Here is a 24,817-nt window from a genome sequence, read left to right on the forward strand (position 1 = left end):
GTGCTCCGGTGTCCCTCAATACCCTATCAGGTCTCCGGTTAGTCGAGGCTCCATCCAGTGACACAAACCCCTCTGAAATAAATGGTTGGTAACCCTTTTGAGGGCGATTACTCACATTTGCCATTGCATTCGGAGTGGTACTAGTCGAACTCCGCTCCTGATTTTCCTTTCCCAGAGCATAACAGTGGGACATCAAATGTCCAGGTTTATGGCAAAAAGCGCAAGTAGGCCCGGAGGAGAACCTCGTGGTTTGTCTCAAGCCCCCCGGAGGAGTAGTCCGTCTTGGTACTGTAGACCTCTGATCCCTAGGAGTCGCCGTATCAGATCTGTCCTCACAGTCATCTCTAGGTCGTCCCCATGAATCTTCGTTCTCTGCACCGGATGCACCATAACTCCCCTGGCTAACTCTAGGTGAGAAGTTAGGTTTGTGGAACCCCATCCTGTGTGTTAAAGCATAATCATCTGCCATGGTTGCTGCCTCATACAGCTTTGGTACTTTCCTTTCCTCCAGATGTACTTTGATGTCCTCGTGGACACACTGTTGGAATTCCTCCACCAGGATCAATTGTCGCAATAGTTCGAAGTCTTTCCCAACTCCTTTTGAATCACACCACCGATCAAACATGGTTTCTTTCATTCGGGCAAACTCCACATGGGTCTCATTCTCCCTCTTCCTGGCGTTCGGGAATTTTTGCCGGTAAGCTTCAGGGACCAATTCATAGGCTTTGAGAATGGTTTTCTTCACTATCTCATAATCTGCACATTGCTCAATCGGTAAAGCCGAATAAATAACTTGAGCTTTACCCACCAGAACACTTTGTACTAATATGGTCCAGGACTCCTCCGGCCATTTTAGCATTTGAGCCACTTTCTCAAAGTGTAAAAAAAACTTGGCTATCTCCTTTTCATTGAAGGGTGGAACCGGCCTCACATGTCTGCCAACATTCCAGGTGTTTTGACTAGTTGTCGAACCAGTCGGCATGGGTGGTACCTCTCCCCGTTCTCTCATTAACTCCAGCTCCTTGACTTTAATTTCCTGCTGACGCGCCAATTCACGGTCCTTTAACTCCCTTTCGGCTTTTCTCTCCTCTGCTTCGAGTTCTGACTTGCAGCTCTCCTATCCTCTGCTTTTTTGTCTTCTAACCTTTCCTGGAGTTCTCTTTCAACTCTCCTTTCCTCTGCTTTTTTCTCTTCTAACCTCTCCTGGCTCTTCAATTGCATCTCCGTTTTTTGGAGCTCCACACTTTCTTGTTCTTCTGGTAACCAATCCAAGGCTCCCTCTCTCCATGTTCCTAGTTCCACCATAGATTCTATCACCACTGTCTGCATCTCTGTTTTCTTCATTTTAGCTCGGACCTCCAAGCTAAAATGTTTGCCCAATATCAAGAGTTCTGATTTTAGTAACGCTCGGAACTGTGCCTCACTCGGGGTCGCTGTAAACCTCTCTGCGTCAAACTCCATGGCGACTATCCGTTAACACCTGTTAACCTTCACACAATAAATTTCCCCAAAAAACCACAATTTTTTTTATTTTTTTTGAAAAATTTGGGAATGTTGAAAAAAATTCCAAAATTGGAAAATTTGGGAATACTAGGGAATTCTATCCCGGACGATATTTAGGGAATTTTAGATCCTGGACGAAGACCCAATTTGCAATTGTCAATTGGAGTCAATTGGACGAGCCCCCAATTTCTGATACGGAGTCCTCTACAATCTCCTGGTCGCGGTAACCCCCGAACCCCGAGAGGAACCCCGGCAGAAAGATATATGACCCTGTGTTGAAAATCAATAGTGAAACCACACCAATGATTATAACTGAACAAAATTGTATTAGAAATCACACACAGGTACAACGGTACCACAAATGGCCATTAAGAGTGCACTCGATATATATCTTAGATAAAGTCAAGTAACTCACTGCTCTGCCAGCAAATTAACGGACACTCCTAAATGTCTCTATAACTTTTCCCAAGGCGAATGGGATTCGCCCCAGTGGTCGATAGAACGAAATCCGGTCGAAGCCCGAATCCCGCTCTCCAGTCGATATCCGAAGTGTGTACAGTGGGCAAGGGTGCTCACCCCGCCAAACTGTACAACGGCACCCTCCAGAGGCACACCTTCACCGCTCACTCAGCAAACCGCAACGTAATTGGAGACAAAGCGGTCGCACACACACATCCCCGACAGATGGTAGGATGTTGGGGTTAAGATGACACGAAGCAAACCTTCACAGGTGTCCGAAGCACGGGGTTCGAAATGGCCGACGGCTCTGGCTCGAGCCGATGCGACGAGGCAAGGATTCGTCGGAATCTCAGCGCCCCAAATCTGACTACGCAGATTTCTCCACTCCATCGAATATTCCTATCGCCGGATGTCCCTTCCAGGAACTCAAAATCCCCTCGCGGCTTTCGGTAGACCTTGTTCGTTACGGAGCGCTGACGTCACGCGTCTTCTCCAACTTGGCTCGCGCTGCTCCTTCCTCTTCACCTTCTCGTCTTTCCGGTTCGGTGTCCTGTATCATTTAAAGTTAGCCTTTTTAACTTTAAATAACCGTTCCTGAATAATAAGCCTTTTGAAGATAATAATAGTACATAATATCAGAACTACGTCAAGTGGGTGAAAACCCCAATAACGGAAGTTACGAATCCCTAACAGTATCCTGTGTTGTCGGAATGGCGACCCATCCAGGATTGTGCCCAATAGCCAAGAAAGTGCTTCGGCAGCCATATGCATCTGAAGATGAAAAAAGGAGTGGTGCTCATCATGGATGATAACTGTTCTGCTCTTTATAGAAAGACACCGTGGAAACGTTAATGTTCCTCAGGTAAAGCGAGCTGATGGGACACTGATGGGACACGCACCTTATCGTTCATCTAAAGGATGGTACACTCATTTGATGAAATACCCTACCTATAGAAAGCCAGGGTGACAGTTTATAGTCAGGTTAGAATCGAACCCAGCCTAGACAAGTCAAAGGTGCCTACACTACCTCTGAGCTGTCCTCCCATTGTAATTGTCAAAGCTCCTCCAATGTATCCCATGAAATTCCATAGTTTCTAAACAAGGCACTTTGGAGGTCCATGCGCTTCTCCAAGAATCAAACGCATTTAATCCCATGTAAATCCACATAGTCTCTTGAATCATGTTAATGTGATCATATGCATTGCTTATGTACCCATGCTTTGTGCACTCTCGTAGAGTGGACCCTTGGGCTTGTCTGCAACAAAACAGCCAGAGTCCCCGTGCAGTTTTGGAACACCATCGCACTTTGCTTAAGGTAACAGACGAACAAGAACAAGAATACTTTTGAATTCATTAACTTGGTTCTTACTGCTTGTTGGCATTTCAATGATAGTAATTGTATTTTGTTTGGAAATTAAGATGAAGATAACCATTAAATATAAACAGAAATGCCCCCTGCCCCCTCCTCCCTCTCTCTGTTCTCCAGCAAATGAGTGGTTGCATCTTCTCTGATGTAGGAACACCAACTGATTATCAGCCTGGCATTATCCGCCAACCATCCCTACCCATTCAGCACAGCCTGTCTCCCAGCAAGCCAACACCTGGTAATTTGGATAAATGGCAAAGCCGGACCAGAGGCTGTCAAACTCACTGAAAATAGACAAGTTTTCCACTTTTAAAGGGGTTGTTCAGAAAACGGTGAAGTTACCAGCAGTTTTGGCCTCGAAGCAGAATTAGCCAGGCGAAAATAAACAGCCATGTCATCCGTCACGTGCCATATTCCTTCCCACAATGCATTGCACGCTGATGGTCTTGTTTATCATTACAAACCAATGTCTCCATATGCCAGACAATAAGCATTTGGGATGGAATAGAAGAACATATAGGGATGAAGGATACATATTATACTACCTGCGAAACACCAATCTCACGGTTTATAATCGGGTCGGACCTCGGGCGAGACAGCTCAAAGTTGACTCACGGTTTATAATCGGGTCGGAAATTAAACTCGGGCTAGACAGCTCAAAGTTGAGTGCAGTGTACTCCCCCTGCACCATGGTGCAGACAAAGGTAGATTATACTACATTTGATTGCATTCTGACTTTTGGCTTTCGCTTGTTTGAAAAGTCAACGGTAGAGGGCAGTCTGAGTTGCATAATGACGTGTTCGGTTTTGCTAGTTTGAAAATGGGCTTGGTACGCTATTTATTCTGCACATTCTGAAAATCTGGTTCATAAGGGTGCTCAGCACATGCATCATTAACTGGAATCGGGATGAGCTAAGTAAGCTCCATTGTGCGTGTCACTGCTTACTGAGGGATTGGGTATCCCAGAACATGGTTGTTAAAAGCAAAGAGCTTCTCTTTAATTCAGATATAGTAGATTAAATAGTAGGTTTAATTCAGAATCGATCTCTAGTAACACCTGTAAGAAATCAGCAAGAGTAATATCAGTATACCGTTATCATAGAAGTAATAATGAATTGGCAATTGGTGCAAGCAACAAGCAAGCTTGGAACATCTAGCAATACACACCATTCGTATATGCACTACCACACAGAATAAATGTCACAGGAATGAATCGGAGCGATGTCCGTCCGAGTTCTTATGGAAGCCCCTCAGTGGTCGGAGCCAGCATAGCACCTGGGTTCAACTTAGACACAATTTCATTACACCAGTATATAATTATTATTTATTTACGCTTTTTAAAATTATGGTTGGGGGGCTATAATGACAAAGTTAAATTTGAGAAAATAAAAAGAGAAGGGAGGATGATAAGAGAGTAAAGAAGGGTGTAAATTGGGGGGGGGGGGGGATGAGGTGGCAGGGGGGTGAGGAAAGGCAAGAGGTATATAGGAAGCATCCTGGGGTGGGGGAAAAAATTCCACCATATTTCCATTCGTTATAAATAGATGGCTCCTTGGTCAACATACAAATAGACCAATCAACCAAATGTATGGATTTGAAAATGGGATTCTAGCATCACAAGCAACGCATTCAAATGGGAATGCCAAAGGGCCACCAACACACAATTCACTGAGTTAAACGAAAAACCTTGATGTACATTTAGGTTTATTATACTATAGGATTGCCATTTGATGTTGTTCTAATCTCATTAAGCAGAGAAAATTAATATTAACATATATAAGAAACTTTTTTTTTGCATTTCTACTCCAATTAATGGTGCTTCCACTTCTTATTCCTCCAATTCCTTCTCACCCCCAGGTAAAATAATGAGTAAAATTGGTGACGATATTGGACACGTATGCTGCTACCGTACACGGATGCAACCGTTCACCTTCGTAGGTAACAAGATCATCGGCTGTTTGTGTATTGTTTCACGTCTGCTCTGAATCTGGGAGGTCGGCGGTTCGAACCCCGGCCTAGTTGCACCAAAAACTTTTAAAATGGTACATGCTGACTCCTTGCTCGATGCTCAACATTTAAAGGATAGAGCACGGACTAACCCCGTAAGTTGGCATCCATGAGGAGGAGGAAATTCCTCCTCAATTGTCCCGTGGAGTGTGGAGAGAAAAGATATACTCAGAATGCACTGGGAGGTGACATCACTTCCCCCAAGTTCAGTGACTGTGTTTGTGTGAAAGTCGAGTCTGGTGTTGTCTCGTATATCTGTCCGCGTGTGTGCGTGATTTGTGTCCCAGCTCCTCCACGAATTGGAGAGCCTGTATACAACAACAACAACAACATGCATTTTAAGGCCATGTTCCCTGCTAGAGCGGGGGTTAGCCTTGCGGTCCCCATGACAATCTTCTCCATTTTGCCCTATTTTCTGCATCTCTCCTTGTTAACCCCCTTGCCCGCATTTCTTCTTCCACCATCTTTAGCCAAGTCTTTCTCGGTCTTCCCCGTCCTCTACTTCCTTCTACATTAACTTCCATCACTCTTCTCAACCAGTCACTTTCATCCTTCCTCAATACATGACCAAACCATCTCAACCTGTTCCTCTTCACAGCATCAATCACAGGCAATATTCCCATCATCTTTCGCAATTCATCATTTGTCTTGCCTGTATACAATTAATAATACGGACAATCAGCTTGTGAACCAAGTGTTGCGTGTTTACTTCCTCTTGATTTCGCTTCTCATCTGTGGTCAGCAGATTACTCCAACTGCCCTCTCCAATGATTAATTTTTTTCAGCTAACTTGGAGAACATTTATGAAAATAATTGTTTTTGAATACCCTCTGACCTGATTATCTGCTTATGGTTATTATTGCTCATCCCATGATAGCTAAACATTGCCTCCATATGAGTGTCCGTTATGCTTGTAAATCAACTAATTGCTTTTGTATGCGGCTTTGCTCTTTCAAGATGTAAAATATTTTTTGTCAATGCAGATGAAAGAGCTTTGTTTCAAAGCAGTTTTGATGAAGAAAATTCCTCTCTGACAAACTTGCTTCCACCAGAGAATCTCCACCATTATGAGGTCGTTCATTATTTCCTGTGAATACAAGTTTTCGGGCTACCACATGCATCGTGAAGAAACTGACATCCATGGGCCTGGTACTCGGGCCTGGGTTATCCTTGGTGCCCCCATTGAATCGAATACTGAGCACTTTTCCCACAAAGAGGGCGCTCGACCTCAACGTGAAGAAATTTCAGTGACCCTGTAGATGCCTGCCTAAGAACCAATTTTTCAGCACCACTTGGATATTTATGACGAAGAAATGTGAATTTCAAATTTTGGCTTCCTACCAACACACAATGGCCGACGCTTGTTAAAGGGGAACCCAAACACAGTTTTATTTCTGAAAACCATTGGAAATCAATAATCACAGTATAATTTGAAGGGGAATTTTTTATATAATTCTTTTGCTAATCACAAAGTGTCGATAAAAGACCTAAAGTGTCAATTTTCGATTTCGCCAGTGTGAGTGATGTCACACCATGAAGTCGCCTCGTTCCACATGGTGGGGGTTTTTTTTTAGAGGACAGGGTATTTTGAGTTCACAGTCTGATATTGATTCCACCATCATTTGCAACTCTGAAGCTTCTCAGCATGTTGAAACTGATCAGTGGGATTTTGAAGAAACTATTGGAGCCAAAATTAGTGATGGAAACCATTTTGGAACGGTATGGTTTTGAGCCTTGGGAGAACGATTCAGACAAACGGGGTGTTCGTGAAGATGGCGGTATTAGTAGTGAACATGAAAAGGTCGGTCACATGTTCAGTACAGATTGGTAGGTTTTGTTTTTTTCTGTTAAATTGACAGTTTACCAGGGATTTTGTATTAATTGATAACTTGGTTATATTACTCAAGAAGAAATACAGCATGGACACAACACGGACATGACACAGCATGGACACGGTACAGCACAGACATGGAACTGACACAGCACAGACACCGCCCAGGCACACTTGGGCACCGCTGACCAAATGGATGACGAATGTTTTGTCCCACCATCGCAGGCTGACCCGGTGTCCTGCATGTTACAGGATTGTCCCCTTTCATACTTTCCCGGGACGCCATTTGTGTCTGTGGTTGTGCTGTGTCATGTCCCAACATCGTGCCATGTTCCACTGACATGTCCATGCCATATCCATGTCATGCCGTGTCCATGCGGATGTCCCGCCCCAGTGGTGGGGGTTGGGGAGGAGGTCTGGCTGGTGGCGAGGCGAGATTGGTCACCAGTAGGCCAACACTGGTGTTTGATTAATCACTCAAATCGCCCATGTACATGTGCTGGTAGCTGGGTGGAGATGGTGTTACAGTTCCGAGCGACGGCTGTTTCCTTCGTTTCATCATGGGGGTGGATGACCACAAGGGTCTCGCCATCTCTGTTGTTTTATAACTCTGTAAAATGTTCTAAACACAAAACCTAACATTTTAAAGACTCGATCCACACTCAAGTATTTCCGACAAAGCTCGTCCAATTTCTGGCAACTCTCGGATCTTTCGGCCATTGGTGTAGCATGAAACCATCTCAGTTTCTATTACTATAACCACCAGGGACGCATCGACGAGGCATATTTGTACAAATTCGAAAACTATTCGCTGTTTGAGTTAAATCGTACCACAATGTAACCCGTAGACAGTATGGATATGGCGGTCGACTTCCTGGTGTGACGTCACGGCTAATGGTGAAGAAGAAGCTTTCGACTTTTGATCACAACTACCCACTTTATGAATCGGAAATCGGAAAAAGACACGTCATATCTATCTTGCAGGGTATCAAGGGATAGATTAGCGTTGAGGTGGTCTGAGCGTTTGGGTTCCCCTTTAAAGTACACCAATGCAGTATTTTGCTGCCCTTGTGCAAGATAGCCAGCTTCCTTCCTTTGCATAAAGATGGTGTATGTATTCTCTGATGTAACACTGCCAATGAGAAGCTTTTGTGAGCATCTCAGAAGGTATTTCCAGAGACAATTACCATGTGCCACCACCAAAATGGTGCGGTGTGCGAGATGCTTTTGGAATTGCAAACAAAGCAAAGCTTGACATTACCAATTTGGCAATACTTGACCCAACATGTCGTTCAAAAATCCGTAAAGAATGGGGAAAAAACATAGGGGCAATACCTCTGGCTCTCACCTGGTAGAATAAACGGTATACTGCACTGACGAAGGGTATTTTAAAACAATTTCAATGGTTGCTAGAAGCCAGCGCAGCATGTAGAATCATACTAACATAATCATAAGACTTTAAACAAACAAAAAATACCTATTTTGGGGGGCAACCCCCCCCCCCCTCCTCCGAACCAGTATGCCTCCTCAGACCCCAATTTTTCTAATGCCTTGAATAAACATTGGTACATCACGGGTGATGAAAGTTGTAGTGACGTTTCATCAGAATTGCATGTGTGGTTTCTGATAAGAGAGCAAATAACTATTTTTGGGGGCAACCCCCTCCGTAGGCCCCCAAAGGGGCAGATTTTTTAAATACCGTGAACAAACTTTGGTACAGCACGGGTGGTGAATGTTGTGGTCAAGTTTCATTGAAATAGTGTGTGTAGTTTCAGAGGAAAAAGGAAATTCCTATTTTGGGGGGTCAAACCCGGATTCACTTTGACCCTGGTAAACCCCCTTAGACCCCGCTCCTATAATGCCGTGAACAACCTTTAGTCACAACTCAACAGATATAATTTGTGCCAAGTTTGGTCACAATCACTTCAGCTGTTTCGGAGAAGAAGTTGCAAGTGTTGACGGACGGACGGACGACGCGCCATCGCATAAGCTCCCCTGAACTTCGTTCCAGGTGAGCTAACAAGGGCACTCCTCAGTGCTCCTGTTGATTTCATCCATTGTTCTTCCTATCCATCGATGCAGATCAGCACAAGTCTTCACCAGCAAGACTAGTTCTTCATTTGGCATTTTTCAGTGGCTTGATGTCCATGCAATCTGATAACCATGTCCCTAAACTTCATTAGCTTTCCTGTAGCATTAAAACATTGCTTTCATTATCACTCCCTAAAAACTCATTGCCGACATCGTAGAAGGGCAAATGGTACGTTTAATGAAAGGACAGTCTGTGTACGATTAGATAACATCCTCAAATCGACAAAATCCATTGATCGGTGTACAATTTCTCTACTTTGGACCAAAAACTGTTGGACACATTTTCGCGATAATGTTTCCTTCTCATTCAGTGCATAACATCAAGCCTCGGCCTGCAGGTGCCCTGCCCGACCAACACGTACAATGTTCTAGAATCTAGAGCTTCTTGACCGCAGTGGTCCTCATTGTGTTATTGCTACAACATTCCTGTTCCTATCCCAACATTGGCACGGTGACGTCTAACATTCCACGTGAGGTGCCAAAAACACTGCAGGCATTGCCAGATGGGTCGAGATCATCCTTTCTCTGCTAGTCGCCATGTGCATGTGGCTGCTTTGATTTTGTTCTTAATGAATGACCAAGAGCAAGTTAAAATGTTTTCACGAGGCCGATGACTTAATGGCACGTCCTAAATTATATTGTGCCTCGGCATATGCCTCAACAGCTTATATGAGTGTTTATTTATAGAGGGTTACCCATGATATTGCTTGTGTGACCTTATTGTAGTGCAACGTTAAGCTAGGCCTAGCAGAGTTTTGTTTGAGCCTCTTTCAAAAAGACCATCTGGTAAGTATGGTCGTAAAGTATTTGCCGGGGAGGAAGAGGTCACTTATTGTGAGCAAGATAGGATGTATGACATACACAGAGGGAATGGAGAGCACAATATATTGTAAAAGGACGAGCGCAGAAGAATGAGGCAAAGAGGGTTGTGGGCTTGTCCGCCCACGATGCAAGGCCTCAAGTGGCCTGGCGCGGTACACTCTCGGCTCTGATCCAGTGATGTCTGCCTTGCAGATGAGAATGCAAACATGGGAACGGTTTTTCGTTATGAGGAACTAGGTAAGACTTACAGGTGGCTTCCCTGAACCTTGTGGTAACATCTGCGCATATGCACCACGCACAAAGGAACTCTCTGATAATAACTCCAACCACAGATGTTTCTGTCAAGCACCAGGCCTTGCAATTCTCTGGACAGAACATCTGGAATTAAGATGCTTTGCTTTCCCTCTGCCCTTCCAGAGTAACTTTGCTTTTAATGTGGAAACCACACGGCAGTTCGAGATACGATTGGAGCTCGGGAACTGAAAAACGAGTTAGTTTTGCCATTACCCTGGGTCTAGGCCGCGTTATTGCAAGCACACGAGCCAAAATCGCTTAAACTTCAGTTTCTGCACTCACTTCATACTCCGCTGTCCGTATTTTCAAAAGACAAACGATGTGTCTTAAACAAAACAAGCCGTTATTTGGCATTCGTTGAGGGCCGCATGCTTGTGGCCTACTTTGCTCGGTGCTCGTCTCAATTCGAGCTTGCAAGGGGCTCTAGAATGCTTTTACAATTGGGTTTTCATTGCAGTCAAGTAGAGGGGATCCATGTCAGGAGGGAAACTGCGCACGGCTTTCCACATCTGTCTTCCTCTGCATTCATATATCTTTGTTTTTCTTCTCCGCCTTATCTTTGCTAGCTTTCCAGTACCTCTTCATATCCCTATCTTTTATCTCTCAGCAAGAGACTCGTATTTTCGACTAACGGTTGCGTTACCTGCTTGCACACCTGTAATTGATTCTGGAATTTGCTCCCGTTTTTTGGGTGTTAAATTTGAACACATCTTCGTGTTTATTTTTGCATGAGGGTTCAGTCTTCAATTTGTGTTTCATGGCAGTGATATCTCTATCCACCCTTTTACATCGGCATCTTGGTATGACAGCGTTGTGAATGTTACTTAAACGGATAAAGTTTTAATTGAATTTGAATGCTTTTGTTCCCCCGCCCCCCATCCTCCTCTCTCCCTCTCCTCCTCCTTCAACCCCCAATCCCCACTCCTCCCTTCTTTAACTCCTTATTTACGTCTCGGACAGATATACGAGTGATGTTGCTGTGTGGTAGTGACACACTACTCTCGTTCTGTATCCCGGGACTTTGGGCAGCGCCAGATGTAAGTTGGATCATTTGGTCCGTCGGCACAAATAGTTAAAATTCCCTTTAATGTTGGTTCTGAATTTTTTTTCATTTTTTTTCATATACCACGTATTGATAGCCTTGTGGTATACAGTATTTATCTTGCATAGTAAAGTTTCACTCATTTTAGACTGGTACCTCAATTATCTACCTCATTCGCATATAGTCGAGGCTCGTGGAGAATGTATTTTCATCGTTTTTATTTTGGGTGGTTCTTGGATGGCTTATAAGGGGCCATCCGGATATTACATAATGCATTTTTCATCAATTATAAATATCCCACCCCCGACTACCCCTTCCCGCAAAGCCCCATATTGCTGGGCCAAAGAACTCCTCCATTAATGACAGAACATTCTGTGAACTGTGAATCCTCCCACTCCCTCCTCCTCCTCCCTACCATCCTCACAACACTCTGAATCACTAGATCAACCACCCAGCCATCCTCCTGTGTATTACTTATTATGTGGACAACACCTAAGATGAGATTTAAATTGATTCTTGGAAATCTTGATTGGAAGTTTCTTGGAAATCTTGGAAATCAGCCAACATTACCACTTTACATAAAAAGGTGCAAAAACAGATCCTTGCAACGACAGACCAATCAGACTGCTCCCAATCATCAGCAAGATCATGGACTCCATCATTGCTTCTGATATTAAATCCTTCCTCTTCTCCAATGGCTTGATCTCTGATCATCAATTTGGATTCAGACCAGGTCAATCTACTCTGGACATGTTGCTTCTGCTGTCTCAACAATGGATGGAGGTCCTAAATGCCAAAAAGGAAATTAAAGCTGTCTCCCTTGACATATCACATGACTTCGATACGGTCTGGCACCCCGCTCTGCTCACCAAACTCTCCTCCTATGCTATGGTATATATGGAAATCTCCACGCATGGCTTGCGGACTTCCTTTCCGGTTGCAGTCAACGTGTGGCCCTGAATGGAATTCTCTCATCTCCCCTTCCTGTTCAGGCTGGAGTTCCTCAATGCAGTGTTCCTCAAGGCAGTGTTCTGGGCCCTGTGCTTCTTTGGTATTCATCAATGATCTTTCCGACTCTCTGGAAAATCCTCTCTATCTCTTTACTGATGACTCCACTCTCTGCCGATCCATATCTCAACCTTCAGATCGGCAGGCAGCAGCCTCCTCACTCTCTGCAGACCTGGACAATATCACAAACTGCTCACACAAGTGGAACATGTCTTTCAATCCTGACAAATCTCCCACTCTCAGTTTGATTCTCTGAAATGACCGTCTGGACAAATCCTCCCATTTACTTTCTCAACAATCCTCTTGAAGAAGTTCTGTCACTCAAGCTTTTGGGTTTAACAATCTGCCATGTTCTTTCCTGGGAAAACCACATTTCCAAGCTGGCCTCCAAAGCCAGTCTTCGACTGGGCATCCTCCGTCGTGCGAAGTCCTTCCTTAGCACACCTGAGCTCCTCGCCACATACAAGGCTTTCATCCGCAGCCCAATTGAATACTGTTCTCCCCTCTGGGCTACTGCTCCTGCCTCACACCTAGTTCGGCTTCACGCTGGGGAAACCAAAGCTTTCAGGATCATTGGAATCTCCCCCGATGAAGCTGATTCTGAGGGCCTTTCACTCTCTCACCACAGGCAGGTTGGTGGTCTTTCTGTCTTCTACTGACTCCTCTCCGGCCTAGCTCCCCCAGCTCTCTCTGTGCTCTGTCCCCCAAATATTCCTACAGGACGCACAAGATCTGCCAGCAATCCTCTTCTGGTGAAACTGCCAAAATCAAGACTCTCTGCTCACCTTCACTCCTTGATTCCACTTTTCTCCCGCCTCTGGAACAATCTCCCTCACTCTCTTCAATCTCTCTCCTCCCTCCAGGTCTTTAAAACAGCTGTTCACCACCATCTCTTATCTTCCCCCATCAAAAACCTTGATCTTTTCTACCCCTGTCAAAACACCCCAAATCCACATCTTTCAATCTCCGACTTCATTCCTGAAATTCCTTGTAGTGTCAATTTGAGTTGTACAGTGTTCCCCTTCCCGCCCCTCTCCCATCCTCCCCCCAGCCCTCTCCTTTCAAACAGATCTCCCGATGTCCCTGTTCTCCCGACTCCCGACTGTTGTGTTTGTGTGCTACCCTCTCTCTCCCCATTTGACTCCCCTCCCTTTATTGTTTTATTTGTCCGTTTATGTTTTTTGTGTTTGATGTGCTAGCTCTTAAACGAGCCTCGATCTTCTATACAATATATATATATATATATATATTTCAAACAAACAGCAGAGTGGCACTTGTCCCAGACATCCAACAATGCAACAGGAAGAAGAGGGAATGAAGTGAAATATCTTCATTGATGTTGGGTGGAGTTTGGGGCGAGGAGGGTTTGAGCTTGAAAGTAATATAGATGGATTACAAGGAGCTACCATTGTTTAATTTTCTCCTGGAGTTCGATCCATCCGTTGTGCGCAAATATCACGAAATAAACTCGTTTGTTTCCATGAATTTTCCCATTGTTTCAATGACGAGTTCTGCCTTCCTGCTCTTCCTTAGTCGGTATTTTGTTTAAAGAAGTCACGTTTGAATGTTTTTTTTTTTTTCATTCACAACAGCTGTATTTCTGGTGATAGCAATAATAATGTTTGCGCTTACTCATTCCTTTTTGTTTGATCCTTCCTTCACCACTTCATTCTGGATCGCTCTTGCTTTGTCTCTTGCTCGTCGACACGGTCTTTTTCCCCTGACCTACTCCAACTTCAGTTGGCCGTGAAGTTGCAGCTTTTGATCAACAGTTCTGGCTGCCCATGTCATATTACCAAAACTATGAGGGATATAGAAATCTTTGAGTCATTATAACATTATTCTCTGGGTCATTGGGGAAAGTCAAAATGTTGATAATGTGTTTGTATAAGTCAATGTGCAAAAGAGACTCCCTCGGCACTGTGGTTGAGAGTTCGCGGTTGATACTTTTGTTATGCAAGGTCTAACATTTCCCAGGCAATTAAAGACATCAAACGCAGGGATGCGGAATCAGAGGCTCAAATTTTGAGCGAAGTGTTTTGTTGGGTTTTTCTGCCAGGAAATCTGTGCAAAGGATTCTTGGTTCTTGCAGGCGACGTCCTGATTGTGGAAACAATAAGCAGACCAAAAAGGAGTTTTCTCGCAGGCGTTCAAACTTTGCTCCGTGAGGTTGTGATAACAGCAGTTTGAAAATGTATTCCCACTTCTTCGGTGTCGCTAATTAAAGCAAGAAAAAGTGCGAGGTTCCACAAAATAACTGCTTCAAATAGTTCCGGGTCAGAGGTTCTGCCAAATTTGCATATACAATTGATAGATGACCCATGAGTGAAGATGCCGTCAGAAGGGTAATCTCCTTTATAGTTTTTTTTTTCTTTTTCCTTGTGGTGTTAAAGGATTTCCGCCCACACTATGAGTAGAGTTCTAGACAGGCCCCACAAGATGGCGCAGGGGTACTGCACCTACCTTTGGCCTGTCTATTCAGGGTACGATTCCAGACCGCAAAGGTAAACCGTCACATTGGCGCTTCTCAGGGAGGGTATTGCACTAATAATCGCATCATCCTTCGTACAAACGTTAACCACGGTGTCTTTTGATGAAGAGTATGCGAGTTATCGTCCGCACCCAGGATAAATTCCTGCCCAAAGTAGCTCCATGAACTCCGACTACTTTGTTGTGTCCCTAACACCCACGTCACCCAACAAGGAGCAATGATCCACGGAAAGCCTGAAATATGCTCGGGACCAACTATTCTCGGCAGGTAACGATTGTTTTTTAATATACTTCCTTATTCGCTCAATAAAAAAAACAAAATCTAAAAGAAGTCCGAGGCAAGTAACTTGTCGGCCTAACAAAGCCTGTTTGCAAACACTGTAGGAATAGTTGGTCTGTTAGTGTTCCCATCTGAACCCCTGGCACATGATGCAGGGAATTCGAGATCAAATCCCATCTACCATATGTGTTTGTCCAATGTCTACAAATATCCTTGTAATTCATACCAAAACTATACTGATCTATACGCATGTCTTTGTCCTGTGTACGTGCAAGCTCTTCCATGAGCCTTAAATTACTGAGTAAAAATATATTTAGAAAACCAGGAACAACTTGCACCCACGACGTGGAATGAAATAGAACAACACAGTGACTTTTTGACCGATGGATATTTGTGATGTTAAACAAACGCATGTATTTATTGTTTTGAGCAAATGGTGCGAGCCTCCTGCCAACCGCTATCTCAACAGACATCTCAAATCGAATAGCGTTTTTAAGAACAGCCATTTCTAAATCCAATTATAGTCTTAGCTTAGGTTTCTGATTTTTATTTTTCTATCTAATGTTGCAGGTGAAGGTCATTCTGGGTGATTTTGGTGTGGTTTGTGTGCCTCGTGAAGGCCGAGATCCAAACTGCATCATCAATGCATCTCCGCTTCTTTCGAAATACAAGGTACAAGTGCTGATTGCTTGTCATACAGGGCCCTCATTTGTATTGTGATTTTTACCCCAGGTATCCTTCGTGGGCACATTGTACCCACTTATCCCACATCAGGTTCACCATTCCTCCATTCCTGAGTACACCGGATACCCCATTCTCACTAATGCTGGATACCCCCTTCCCACATGCACTGGATCCCCATTCCCACTTACAATGGGTACGCCTTTCCCACTTGCACCGGATACCCCCTTCCCACTTGCACCGGATACCCCCTTACCACTTGTACTGGATACCCCCCTTGCCACTTAGAATGGGTACCCCCTTCCCACTTAGAATGGGTACCCCCTTCCCACTTAGAATGGGTACCCCCTTCGCACTTAGAATGGGTACCCCCTTCCCACTTAGAATGGGTACCCCCTTCCAACTTAGAATGGGTACCCCCTTCCCACTTAGAATGGGTACCCCCTTCCCACTTAGAATAGGTACCCCCTTCTCACTTAGAATGAGTACCCCCTTCCCACTTGTACTGGATACCCCTTCCAACTTAGAATGGGTACCCCCTTCCCACTTAGAATGGGTACCCCCTTCCAACTTAGAATGGGTACCCCCTTCCCACTTAGAATTGGTACCCCCTTCCCACTTAGAATGGGTACCCTCTTCCCACATATAATGGGTACCCCCTTCCCACTTGTACTGGATACCCCTTCCCACTTAGAATGGGTACCCCCTTCCCACTTAGAATGGGTACCCCCTTCCCACTTAGAATGGGTACCCCCTTCCAACTTAGAATGGGTACCACCTTCCCTCTTAGAATGGGTACCCCCTTCCCACTTGTACTGGATACCCCTTCCCACTTAGAATGGGTACCCCCTTCCCACTTAGAATGGGTACCCGCTTCCCACTTGTACTGGATACCCCTTCCAACTTAGAATGGGTACCCCCTTCCCACTTAGAATGGGTACCCCCTTCCCACTTGTAATGGATACCCCTTCCAACTTAGAATGGGTACCCCCTTCCCACTTAGAATGGGTACCCCCTTCCGACTTAGAATGGGTACCCGCTTCCCACTTGGACTGGATACCCCTTCCCACTTAGAATGGGTATCCCCTTCCCACTTAGAATGGGTACCCCCTTCCCACTTAGAATGGATACCCCTTCCCACTTAGAATGGGTACCTGCTTCCCACTTAGAATGGGTACCCCCTTCCCACTTACAATGAGAACCCCCTTCCCACTTAGAATGGGTACCACCTTCCCACTTAGAATGGGTACCCCTTCCCACTTAGAATGGGTACCCGCTTCCCACTTGGAATGGGTACCCCCTTCCCACTTAGAATGGGTACGCCCTTCTCACTTAGAATGGGTACCCCCTTCTCACTTAGAATGAGTACCTCCTTCCAACTTAGAATGGGTACCCCCTTCCCAATTAGGATGGGTACCCCCTTCCCACTTTGAATGGGTACCCCCTTCCCACTTAGAATGGGTACCTGCTTCCCACTTAGAATGGGTACCCCCTTCCCACTTAGAATGGGTATCCCCTTCCCACTTAGAATGGGTACCCCCTTCTCACTTAGAATGAGTACCCCCTTTCAACTTAGAAGGGGTACCCCCTTCCCACTTAGAATGGGTACCCCCTTCCCACTTAGAATGGGTACCCACTTCCCACTTAGAATGGGTACCCCCTTCCCACTGAGAATGGGTACCCCTTCCAACTTAGAATGGGTACCCCCTTCCCACTTGTACCGGATACCCCTTCCAACTTAGAATGGGTACCCCCTTCCCACTTAGAATGGGTACCCGCTTCCCACTTGTACTGGATACCCCTTCCAACTTAGAATGGGTACCCCCTTCCCACTTAGAATGGGTACCTGCTTCCCACTTAGAATGGGTATCCCCTTCCCACTTAGAATGGGTACCCCCTTCCCACTTAGAATGGGTACCCCCTTCCCACTTGTACTGGATACCCCTTCCAACTTAGAATGGGTACCCCCTTCCCACTTAGAATGGGTACCCGCTTCCCACTTAGAATGGGTACCCCCTTCCTACTTAGAATGGGTACCCCCTTCCCACTTAGAATGGGTACCCGCTTCCCACTTAGAATGGGTACCCCCTTCCTACTTAGAATGGGTACCCCCTTCCCACTTAGAATGGGTACCCCTTCCAACTTGGATTGGGTACCCCCTTCCCACTTGTACTGGATACCCCTCCATCTTAGAATGGGTACCCCCTTCCCACTTGTACTGGATACCCCTTCCAACTTAGAATGGGTACCCCCTTCCCACTTAGAATGAATACCCCCTTCCCACTTACAATGGGTACCCCCTTCCCACATAGAATGGGTACCCGCTTCCCACTTAGAATGGGTACCCCCTTCCCACTTAGAATGGGTACCCCCTTCCCACTTTGAATGGGTACCCCCTTCCCACTTAGAATGGGTACCCCCTTCCCACTTAGAATGGGTACCCCCTTCCCACTTAGAATGGGTACCCCCTTCCCACTTAGAATGGGTACCCCCTTCCCACTTAGAATAGGTACCCCCTTCTCACTTAGAATGAGTACCCCCTTCCCACTTGTACTGGATACCCCTTCCAACTTAGAATGGGTACCCCCTTCCCACTTAGAATGAATACCCCCTTCCCACTTACAATGGGTACCCCCTTCCCACATAGAATGGGTACCCGCTTCCCACTTAGAATGGGTACCCCCTTCCCACTTAGAAAGGGTACCCCCTTCCAACTTAGAATGGGTACCCCCTTCCCACTTAGAATTGGTACCCCCTTCCCACTTAGAATGGGTACCCTCTTCCCACATATAATGGGTACCCACTTCCCACTTAGAATGGGTACCCCCTTCCCACTTAGAATGGGTACCCCCTTCCCACTTAGAATGGGTACCCCCTTCCCACTTAGAATGGGTACCCCCTTCCCACTTAGAATGGGTACCCCCTTCCAACTTAGAATGGGTACCACCTTCCCTCTTAGAATGGGTACCCCCTTCCCACTTGTACTGGATACCCCTTCCCACTTAGAATGGGTACCCCCTTCCCACTTAGAATGGGTACCTGCTTCCCACTTGTACTGGATACCCCTTCCAACTTAGAATGGGTACCCCCTTCCCACTTAGAATGGGTACCCCCTTCCCACTTGTACTGGATACCCCTTCCAACTTAGAATGGGTACCCCCTTCCCACTTAGAATGGGTACCCCCTTCCGACTTAGAATGGGTACCCGCTTCCCACTTGGACTGGATACCCCTTCCCACTTAGAATGGGTACCCCCTTCCCACTTAGAATGGGTACCCCCTTACCACTTAGAATGGATACCCCTTCCCACTTCGAATGGGTAACTGCTTCCCACTTAGAATGGGTACCCCCTTCCCACTTACAATGAGTACCCCCTTCCCACTTAGAATGGGTACCACCTTCCCACTTAGAATGGGTACCCCTTCCCACTTAGAATGGGTACCCGCTTCCCACTTGGAATGGGTACCCCCTTCCCACTTAGAATGGGTACCCCCTTCCCACTTAGAATGGGTACCCCTTCCAACTTGGATTGGGTACCCCCTTCCCACTTGTACTGGATACCCCTCCATCTTAGAATGGGTACCCCCTTCCCACTTAGAATGGGTACCCCCTTCCCACTTGTACTGGATACCCCTTCCAACTTAGAATGGGTACCCCCTTCCCACTTAGAATGAATACCCCCTTCCCACTTACAATGGGTACCCCCTTCCCACATAGAATGGGTACCCGCTTCCCACTTAGAATGGGTACCCCCTTCCCACTTAGAATGGGTACCCCCTTCCCACTTTGAATGGGTACCCCCTTCCCACTTAGAATGGGTACCCCCTTCCCACTTAGAATGGGTACCCCCTTCCCACTTAGAATGGGTACCCCCTTCCCACTTAGAATGGGTACCCCCTTCCCACTTAGAATAGGTACCCCCTTCTCACTTAGAATGAGTACCCCCTTCCCACTTGTACTGGATACCCCTTCCAACTTAGAATGGGTACCCCCTTCCCACTTAGAATGAATACCCCCTTCCCACTTACAATGGGTACCCCCTTCCCACATAGAATGGGTACCCGCTTCCCACTTAGAATGGGTACCCCCTTCCCACTTAGAAAGGGTACCCCCTTCCAACTTAGAATGGGTACCCCCTTCCCACTTAGAATTGGTACCCCCTTCCCACTTAGAATGGGTACCCTCTTCCCACATATAATGGGTACCCACTTCCCACTTAGAATGGGTACCCCCTTCCCACTTAGAATGGGTACCCCCTTCCCACTTAGAATGGGTACCCCCTTCCCACTTAGAATGGGTACCCCCTTCCCACTTAGAATGGGTACCCCCTTCCAACTTAGAATGGGTACCACCTTCCCTCTTAGAATGGGTACCCCCTTCCCACTTGTACTGGATACCCCTTCCCACTTAGAATGGGTACCCCCTTCCCACTTAGAATGGGTACCTGCTTCCCACTTGTACTGGATACCCCTTCCAACTTAGAATGGGTACCCCCTTCCCACTTAGAATGGGTACCCCCTTCCCACTTGTACTGGATACCCCTTCCAACTTAGAATGGGTACCCCCTTCCCACTTAGAATGGGTACCCCCTTCCAACTTAGAATGGGTACCCCCTTCCCACTTAGAATTGGTACCCCCTTCCCACTTAGAATGGGTACCCTCTTCCCACATATAATGGGTACCCCCTTCCCACTTGTACTGGATACCCCTTCCCACTTAGAATGGGTACCCCCTTCCCACTTAGAATGGGTACCCCCTTCCCACTTAGAATGGGTACCCCCTTCCAACTTAGAATGGGTACCACCTTCCCTCTTAGAATGGGTACCCCCTTCCCACTTGTACTGGATACCCCTTCCCACTTAGAATGGGTACCCCCTTCCCACTTAGAATGGGTACCCGCTTCCCACTTGTACTGGATACCCCTTCCAACTTAGAATGGGTACCCCCTTCCCACTTAGAATGGGTACCCCCTTCCCACTTGTAATGGATACCCCTTCCAACTTAGAATGGGTACCCCCTTCCCACTTAGAATGGGTACCCCCTTCCGACTTAGAATGGGTACCCGCTTCCCACTTGGACTGGATACCCCTTCCCACTTAGAATGGGTATCCCCTTCCCACTTAGAATGGGTACCCCCTTCCCACTTAGAATGGATACCCCTTCCCACTTAGAATGGGTACCTGCTTCCCACTTAGAATGGGTACCCCCTTCCCACTTACAATGAGAACCCCCTTCCCACTTAGAATGGGTACCACCTTCCCACTTAGAATGGGTACCCCTTCCCACTTAGAATGGGTACCCGCTTCCCACTTGGAATGGGTACCCCCTTCCCACTTAGAATGGGTACGCCCTTCTCACTTAGAATGGGTACCCCCTTCTCACTTAGAATGAGTACCTCCTTCCAACTTAGAATGGGTACCCCCTTCCCAATTAGGATGGGTACCCCCTTCCCACTTTGAATGGGTACCCCCTTCCCACTTAGAATGGGTACCTGCTTCCCACTTAGAATGGGTACCCCCTTCCCACTTAGAATGGGTATCCCCTTCCCACTTAGAATGGGTACCCCCTTCTCACTTAGAATGAGTACCCCCTTTCAACTTAGAAGGGGTACCCCCTTCCCACTTAGAATGGGTACCCCCTTCCCACTTAGAATGGGTACCCACTTCCCACTTAGAATGGGTACCCCCTTCCCACTGAGAATGGGTACCCCTTCCAACTTAGAATGGGTACCCCCTTCCCACTTGTACCGGATACCCCTTCCAACTTAGAATGGGTACCCCCTTCCCACTTAGAATGGGTACCCGCTTCCCACTTGTACTGGATACCCCTTCCAACTTAGAATGGGTACCCCCTTCCCACTTAGAATGGGTACCTGCTTCCCACTTAGAATGGGTATCCCCTTCCCACTTAGAATGGGTACCCCCTTCCCACTTAGAATGGGTACCCCCTTCCCACTTGTACTGGATACCCCTTCCAACTTAGAATGGGTACCCCCTTCCCACTTAGAATGGGTACCCGCTTCCCACTTAGAATGGGTACCCCCTTCCTACTTAGAATGGGTACCCCCTTCCCACTTAGAATGGGTACCCCTTCCAACTTGGATTGGGTACCCCCTTCCCACTTGTACTGGATACCCCTCCATCTTAGAATGGGTACCCCCTTCCCACTTGTACTGGATACCCCTTCCAACTTAGAATGGGTACCCCCTTCCCACTTAGAATGAATACCCCCTTCCCACTTACAATGGGTACCCCCTTCCCACATAGAATGGGTACCCGCTTCCCACTTAGAATGGGTACCCCCTTCCCACTTAGAATGGGTACCCCCTTCCCACTTTGAATGGGTACCCCCTTCCCACTTAGAATGGGTACCCCCTTCCCACTTAGAATGGGTACCCCCTTCCCACTTAGAATGGGTACCCCCTTCCCACTTAGAATGGGTACCCCCTTCCCACTTAGAATAGGTACCCCCTTCTCACTTAGAATGAGTACCCCCTTCCCACTTGTACTGGATACCCCTTCCAACTTAGAATGGGTACCCCCTTCCCACTTAGAATGAATACCCCCTTCCCACTTACAATGGGTACCCCCTTCCCACATAGAATGGGTACCCGCTTCCCACTTAGAATGGGTACCCCCTTCCCACTTAGAAAGGGTACCCCCTTCCAACTTAGAATGGGTACCCCCTTCCCACTTAGAATTGGTACCCCCTTCCCACTTAGAATGGGTACCCTCTTCCCACATATAATGGGTACCCACTTCCCACTTAGAATGGGTACCCCCTTCCCACTTAGAATGGGTACCCCCTTCCCACTTAGAATGGGTACCCCCTTCCCACTTAGAATGGGTACCCCCTTCCCACTTAGAATGGGTACCCCCTTCCAACTTAGAATGGGTACCACCTTCCCTCTTAGAATGGGTACCCCCTTCCCACTTGTACTGGATACCCCTTCCCACTTAGAATGGGTACCCCCTTCCCACTTAGAATGGGTACCTGCTTCCCACTTGTACTGGATACCCCTTCCAACTTAGAATGGGTACCCCCTTCCCACTTAGAATGGGTACCCCCTTCCCACTTGTACTGGATACCCCTTCCAACTTAGAATGGGTACCCCCTTCCCACTTAGAATGGGTACCCCCTTCCGACTTAGAATGGGTACCCGCTTCCCACTTGGACTGGATACCCCTTCCCACTTAGAATGGGTACCCCCTTCCCACTTAGAATGGGTACCCCCTTACCACTTAGAATGGATACCCCTTCCCACTTCGAATGGGTAACTGCTTCCCACTTAGAATGGGTACCCCCTTCCCACTTACAATGAGTACCCCCTTCCCACTTAGAATGGGTACCACCTTCCCACTTAGAATGGGTACCCCTTCCCACTTAGAATGGGTACCCGCTTCCCACTTGGAATGGGTACCCCCTTCCCACTTAGAATGGGTACCCCCTTCCCACTTAGAATGGGTACCCCTTCCAACTTGGATTGGGTACCCCCTTCCCACTTGTACTGGATACCCCTCCATCTTAGAATGGGTACCCCCTTCCCACTTAGAATGGGTACCCCCTTCCCACTTGTACTGGATACCCCTTCCAACTTAGAATGGATACCCCCTTCCCACTTAGAATGAATACCCCCTTCCCACTTACAATGGGTACCCCCTTCCCACATAGAATGGGTACCCGCTTCCCACTTAGAATGGGTACCCCCTTCCCACTTAGAATGGGTACCCCCTTCCCACTTTGAATGGGTACCCCCTTCCCACTTAGAATGGGTACCCCCTTCCCACTTAGAATGGGTACCCCCTTCCCACTTAGAATGGGTACCCCCTTCCCACTTAGAATGGGTACCCCCTTCCCACTTAGAATAGGTACCCCCTTCTCACTTAGAATGAGTACCCCCTTCCCACTTGTACTGGATACCCCTTCCAACTTAGAATGGGTACCCCCTTCCCACTTAGAATGAATACCCCCTTCCCACTTACAATGGGTACCCCCTTCCCACATAGAATGGGTACCCGCTTCCCACTTAGAATGGGTACCCCCTTCCCACTTAGAATTGGTACCCCCTTCCCACTTAGAATGGGTACCCTCTTCCCACATATAATGGGTACCCACTTCCCACTTAGAATGGGTACCCCCTTCCCACTTAGAATGGGTACCCCCTTCCCACTTAGAATGGGTACCCCCTTCCCACTTAGAATGGGTACCCCCTTCCCACTTAGAATGGGTACCCCCTTCCAACTTAGAATGGGTACCACCTTCCCTCTTAGAATGGGTACCCCCTTCCCACTTGTACTGGATACCCCTTCCCACTTAGAATGGGTACCCCCTTCCCACTTAGAATGGGTACCTGCTTCCCACTTGTACTGGATAACCCTTCCAACTTAGAATGGGTACCCCCTTCCCACTTAGAATGGGTACCCCCTTCCCACTTGTACTGGATACCCTTTCCAACTTAGAATGGGTACCCCCTTCCCACTTAGAATGTGTACCCCCTTCCGACTTAGAATGGGTACCCGCTTCCCACTTGGACTGGATACCCCTTCCCACTTAGAATGCGTACCCCCTTCCCACTTAGAATGGGTACCCCATTCCCACTTAGAATGGATACCCCTTCCCACTTCGAATGGGTAACTGCTTCCCACTTAGAATGGGTACCCCCTTCCCACTTACAATGAGTACCCCCTTCCCACTTAGAATGGGTACAAACCTTCCCACTTAGAATGGGTACCCCTTCCCACTTAGAATGGGTACCCGCTTCCCACTTGGAATGGGTACCCCCTTCCCACTTAGAATGGGTATGCCCTTCTCACTTAGAATGGGTACCCCCTTCTCACTTAGAATGAGTACCTCCTTCCCACTTAGAATGGGTACACCCTTCTCACTTAGAATGGGTACCCCCTTCCCAATTAGGATGGGTACCCCCCTTCCCACTTTGAATGG

At 47.0% G+C, this 24,817-nt stretch overlaps 1 protein-coding gene across 13 annotated transcripts in view; it reads left to right on the forward strand.

Annotated features, from left to right (window-relative positions):
* LOC137438908 (nicotinamide/nicotinic acid mononucleotide adenylyltransferase 2) overlaps positions 1-24,817 on the forward strand; it is a 141,319-nt gene that overhangs the window by 26,435 nt on the left and 90,067 nt on the right. For 11 of the 13 annotated variants that reach the window (XM_068134378.2, XM_078767403.1, XM_068134377.2 and 8 more), the window contains 6 exons: positions 3,199-3,277; positions 3,449-3,566; positions 5,186-5,266; positions 10,272-10,316; positions 11,334-11,410; positions 15,764-15,865. In XM_068134378.2, the coding sequence (XP_067990479.1) occupies positions 3,199-3,277; positions 3,449-3,566; positions 5,186-5,266; positions 10,272-10,316; positions 11,334-11,410; positions 15,764-15,865 (502 nt within the window). The remainder of the gene's footprint in view (positions 1-3,198; positions 3,278-3,448; positions 3,567-5,185; positions 5,267-10,271; positions 10,317-11,333; positions 11,411-15,763; positions 15,866-24,817) is intronic. The other 2 variants (XM_078767400.1, XM_068134380.2) reach the window with 1 other exon arrangement.

This window comes from Myxine glutinosa, chromosome 13 (genome assembly GCF_964187855.1).
Source record: "Myxine glutinosa chromosome 13, kmMyxGlut1.1, whole genome shotgun sequence".
NCBI lineage: Eukaryota > Metazoa > Chordata > Myxini > Myxiniformes > Myxinidae > Myxine > Myxine glutinosa.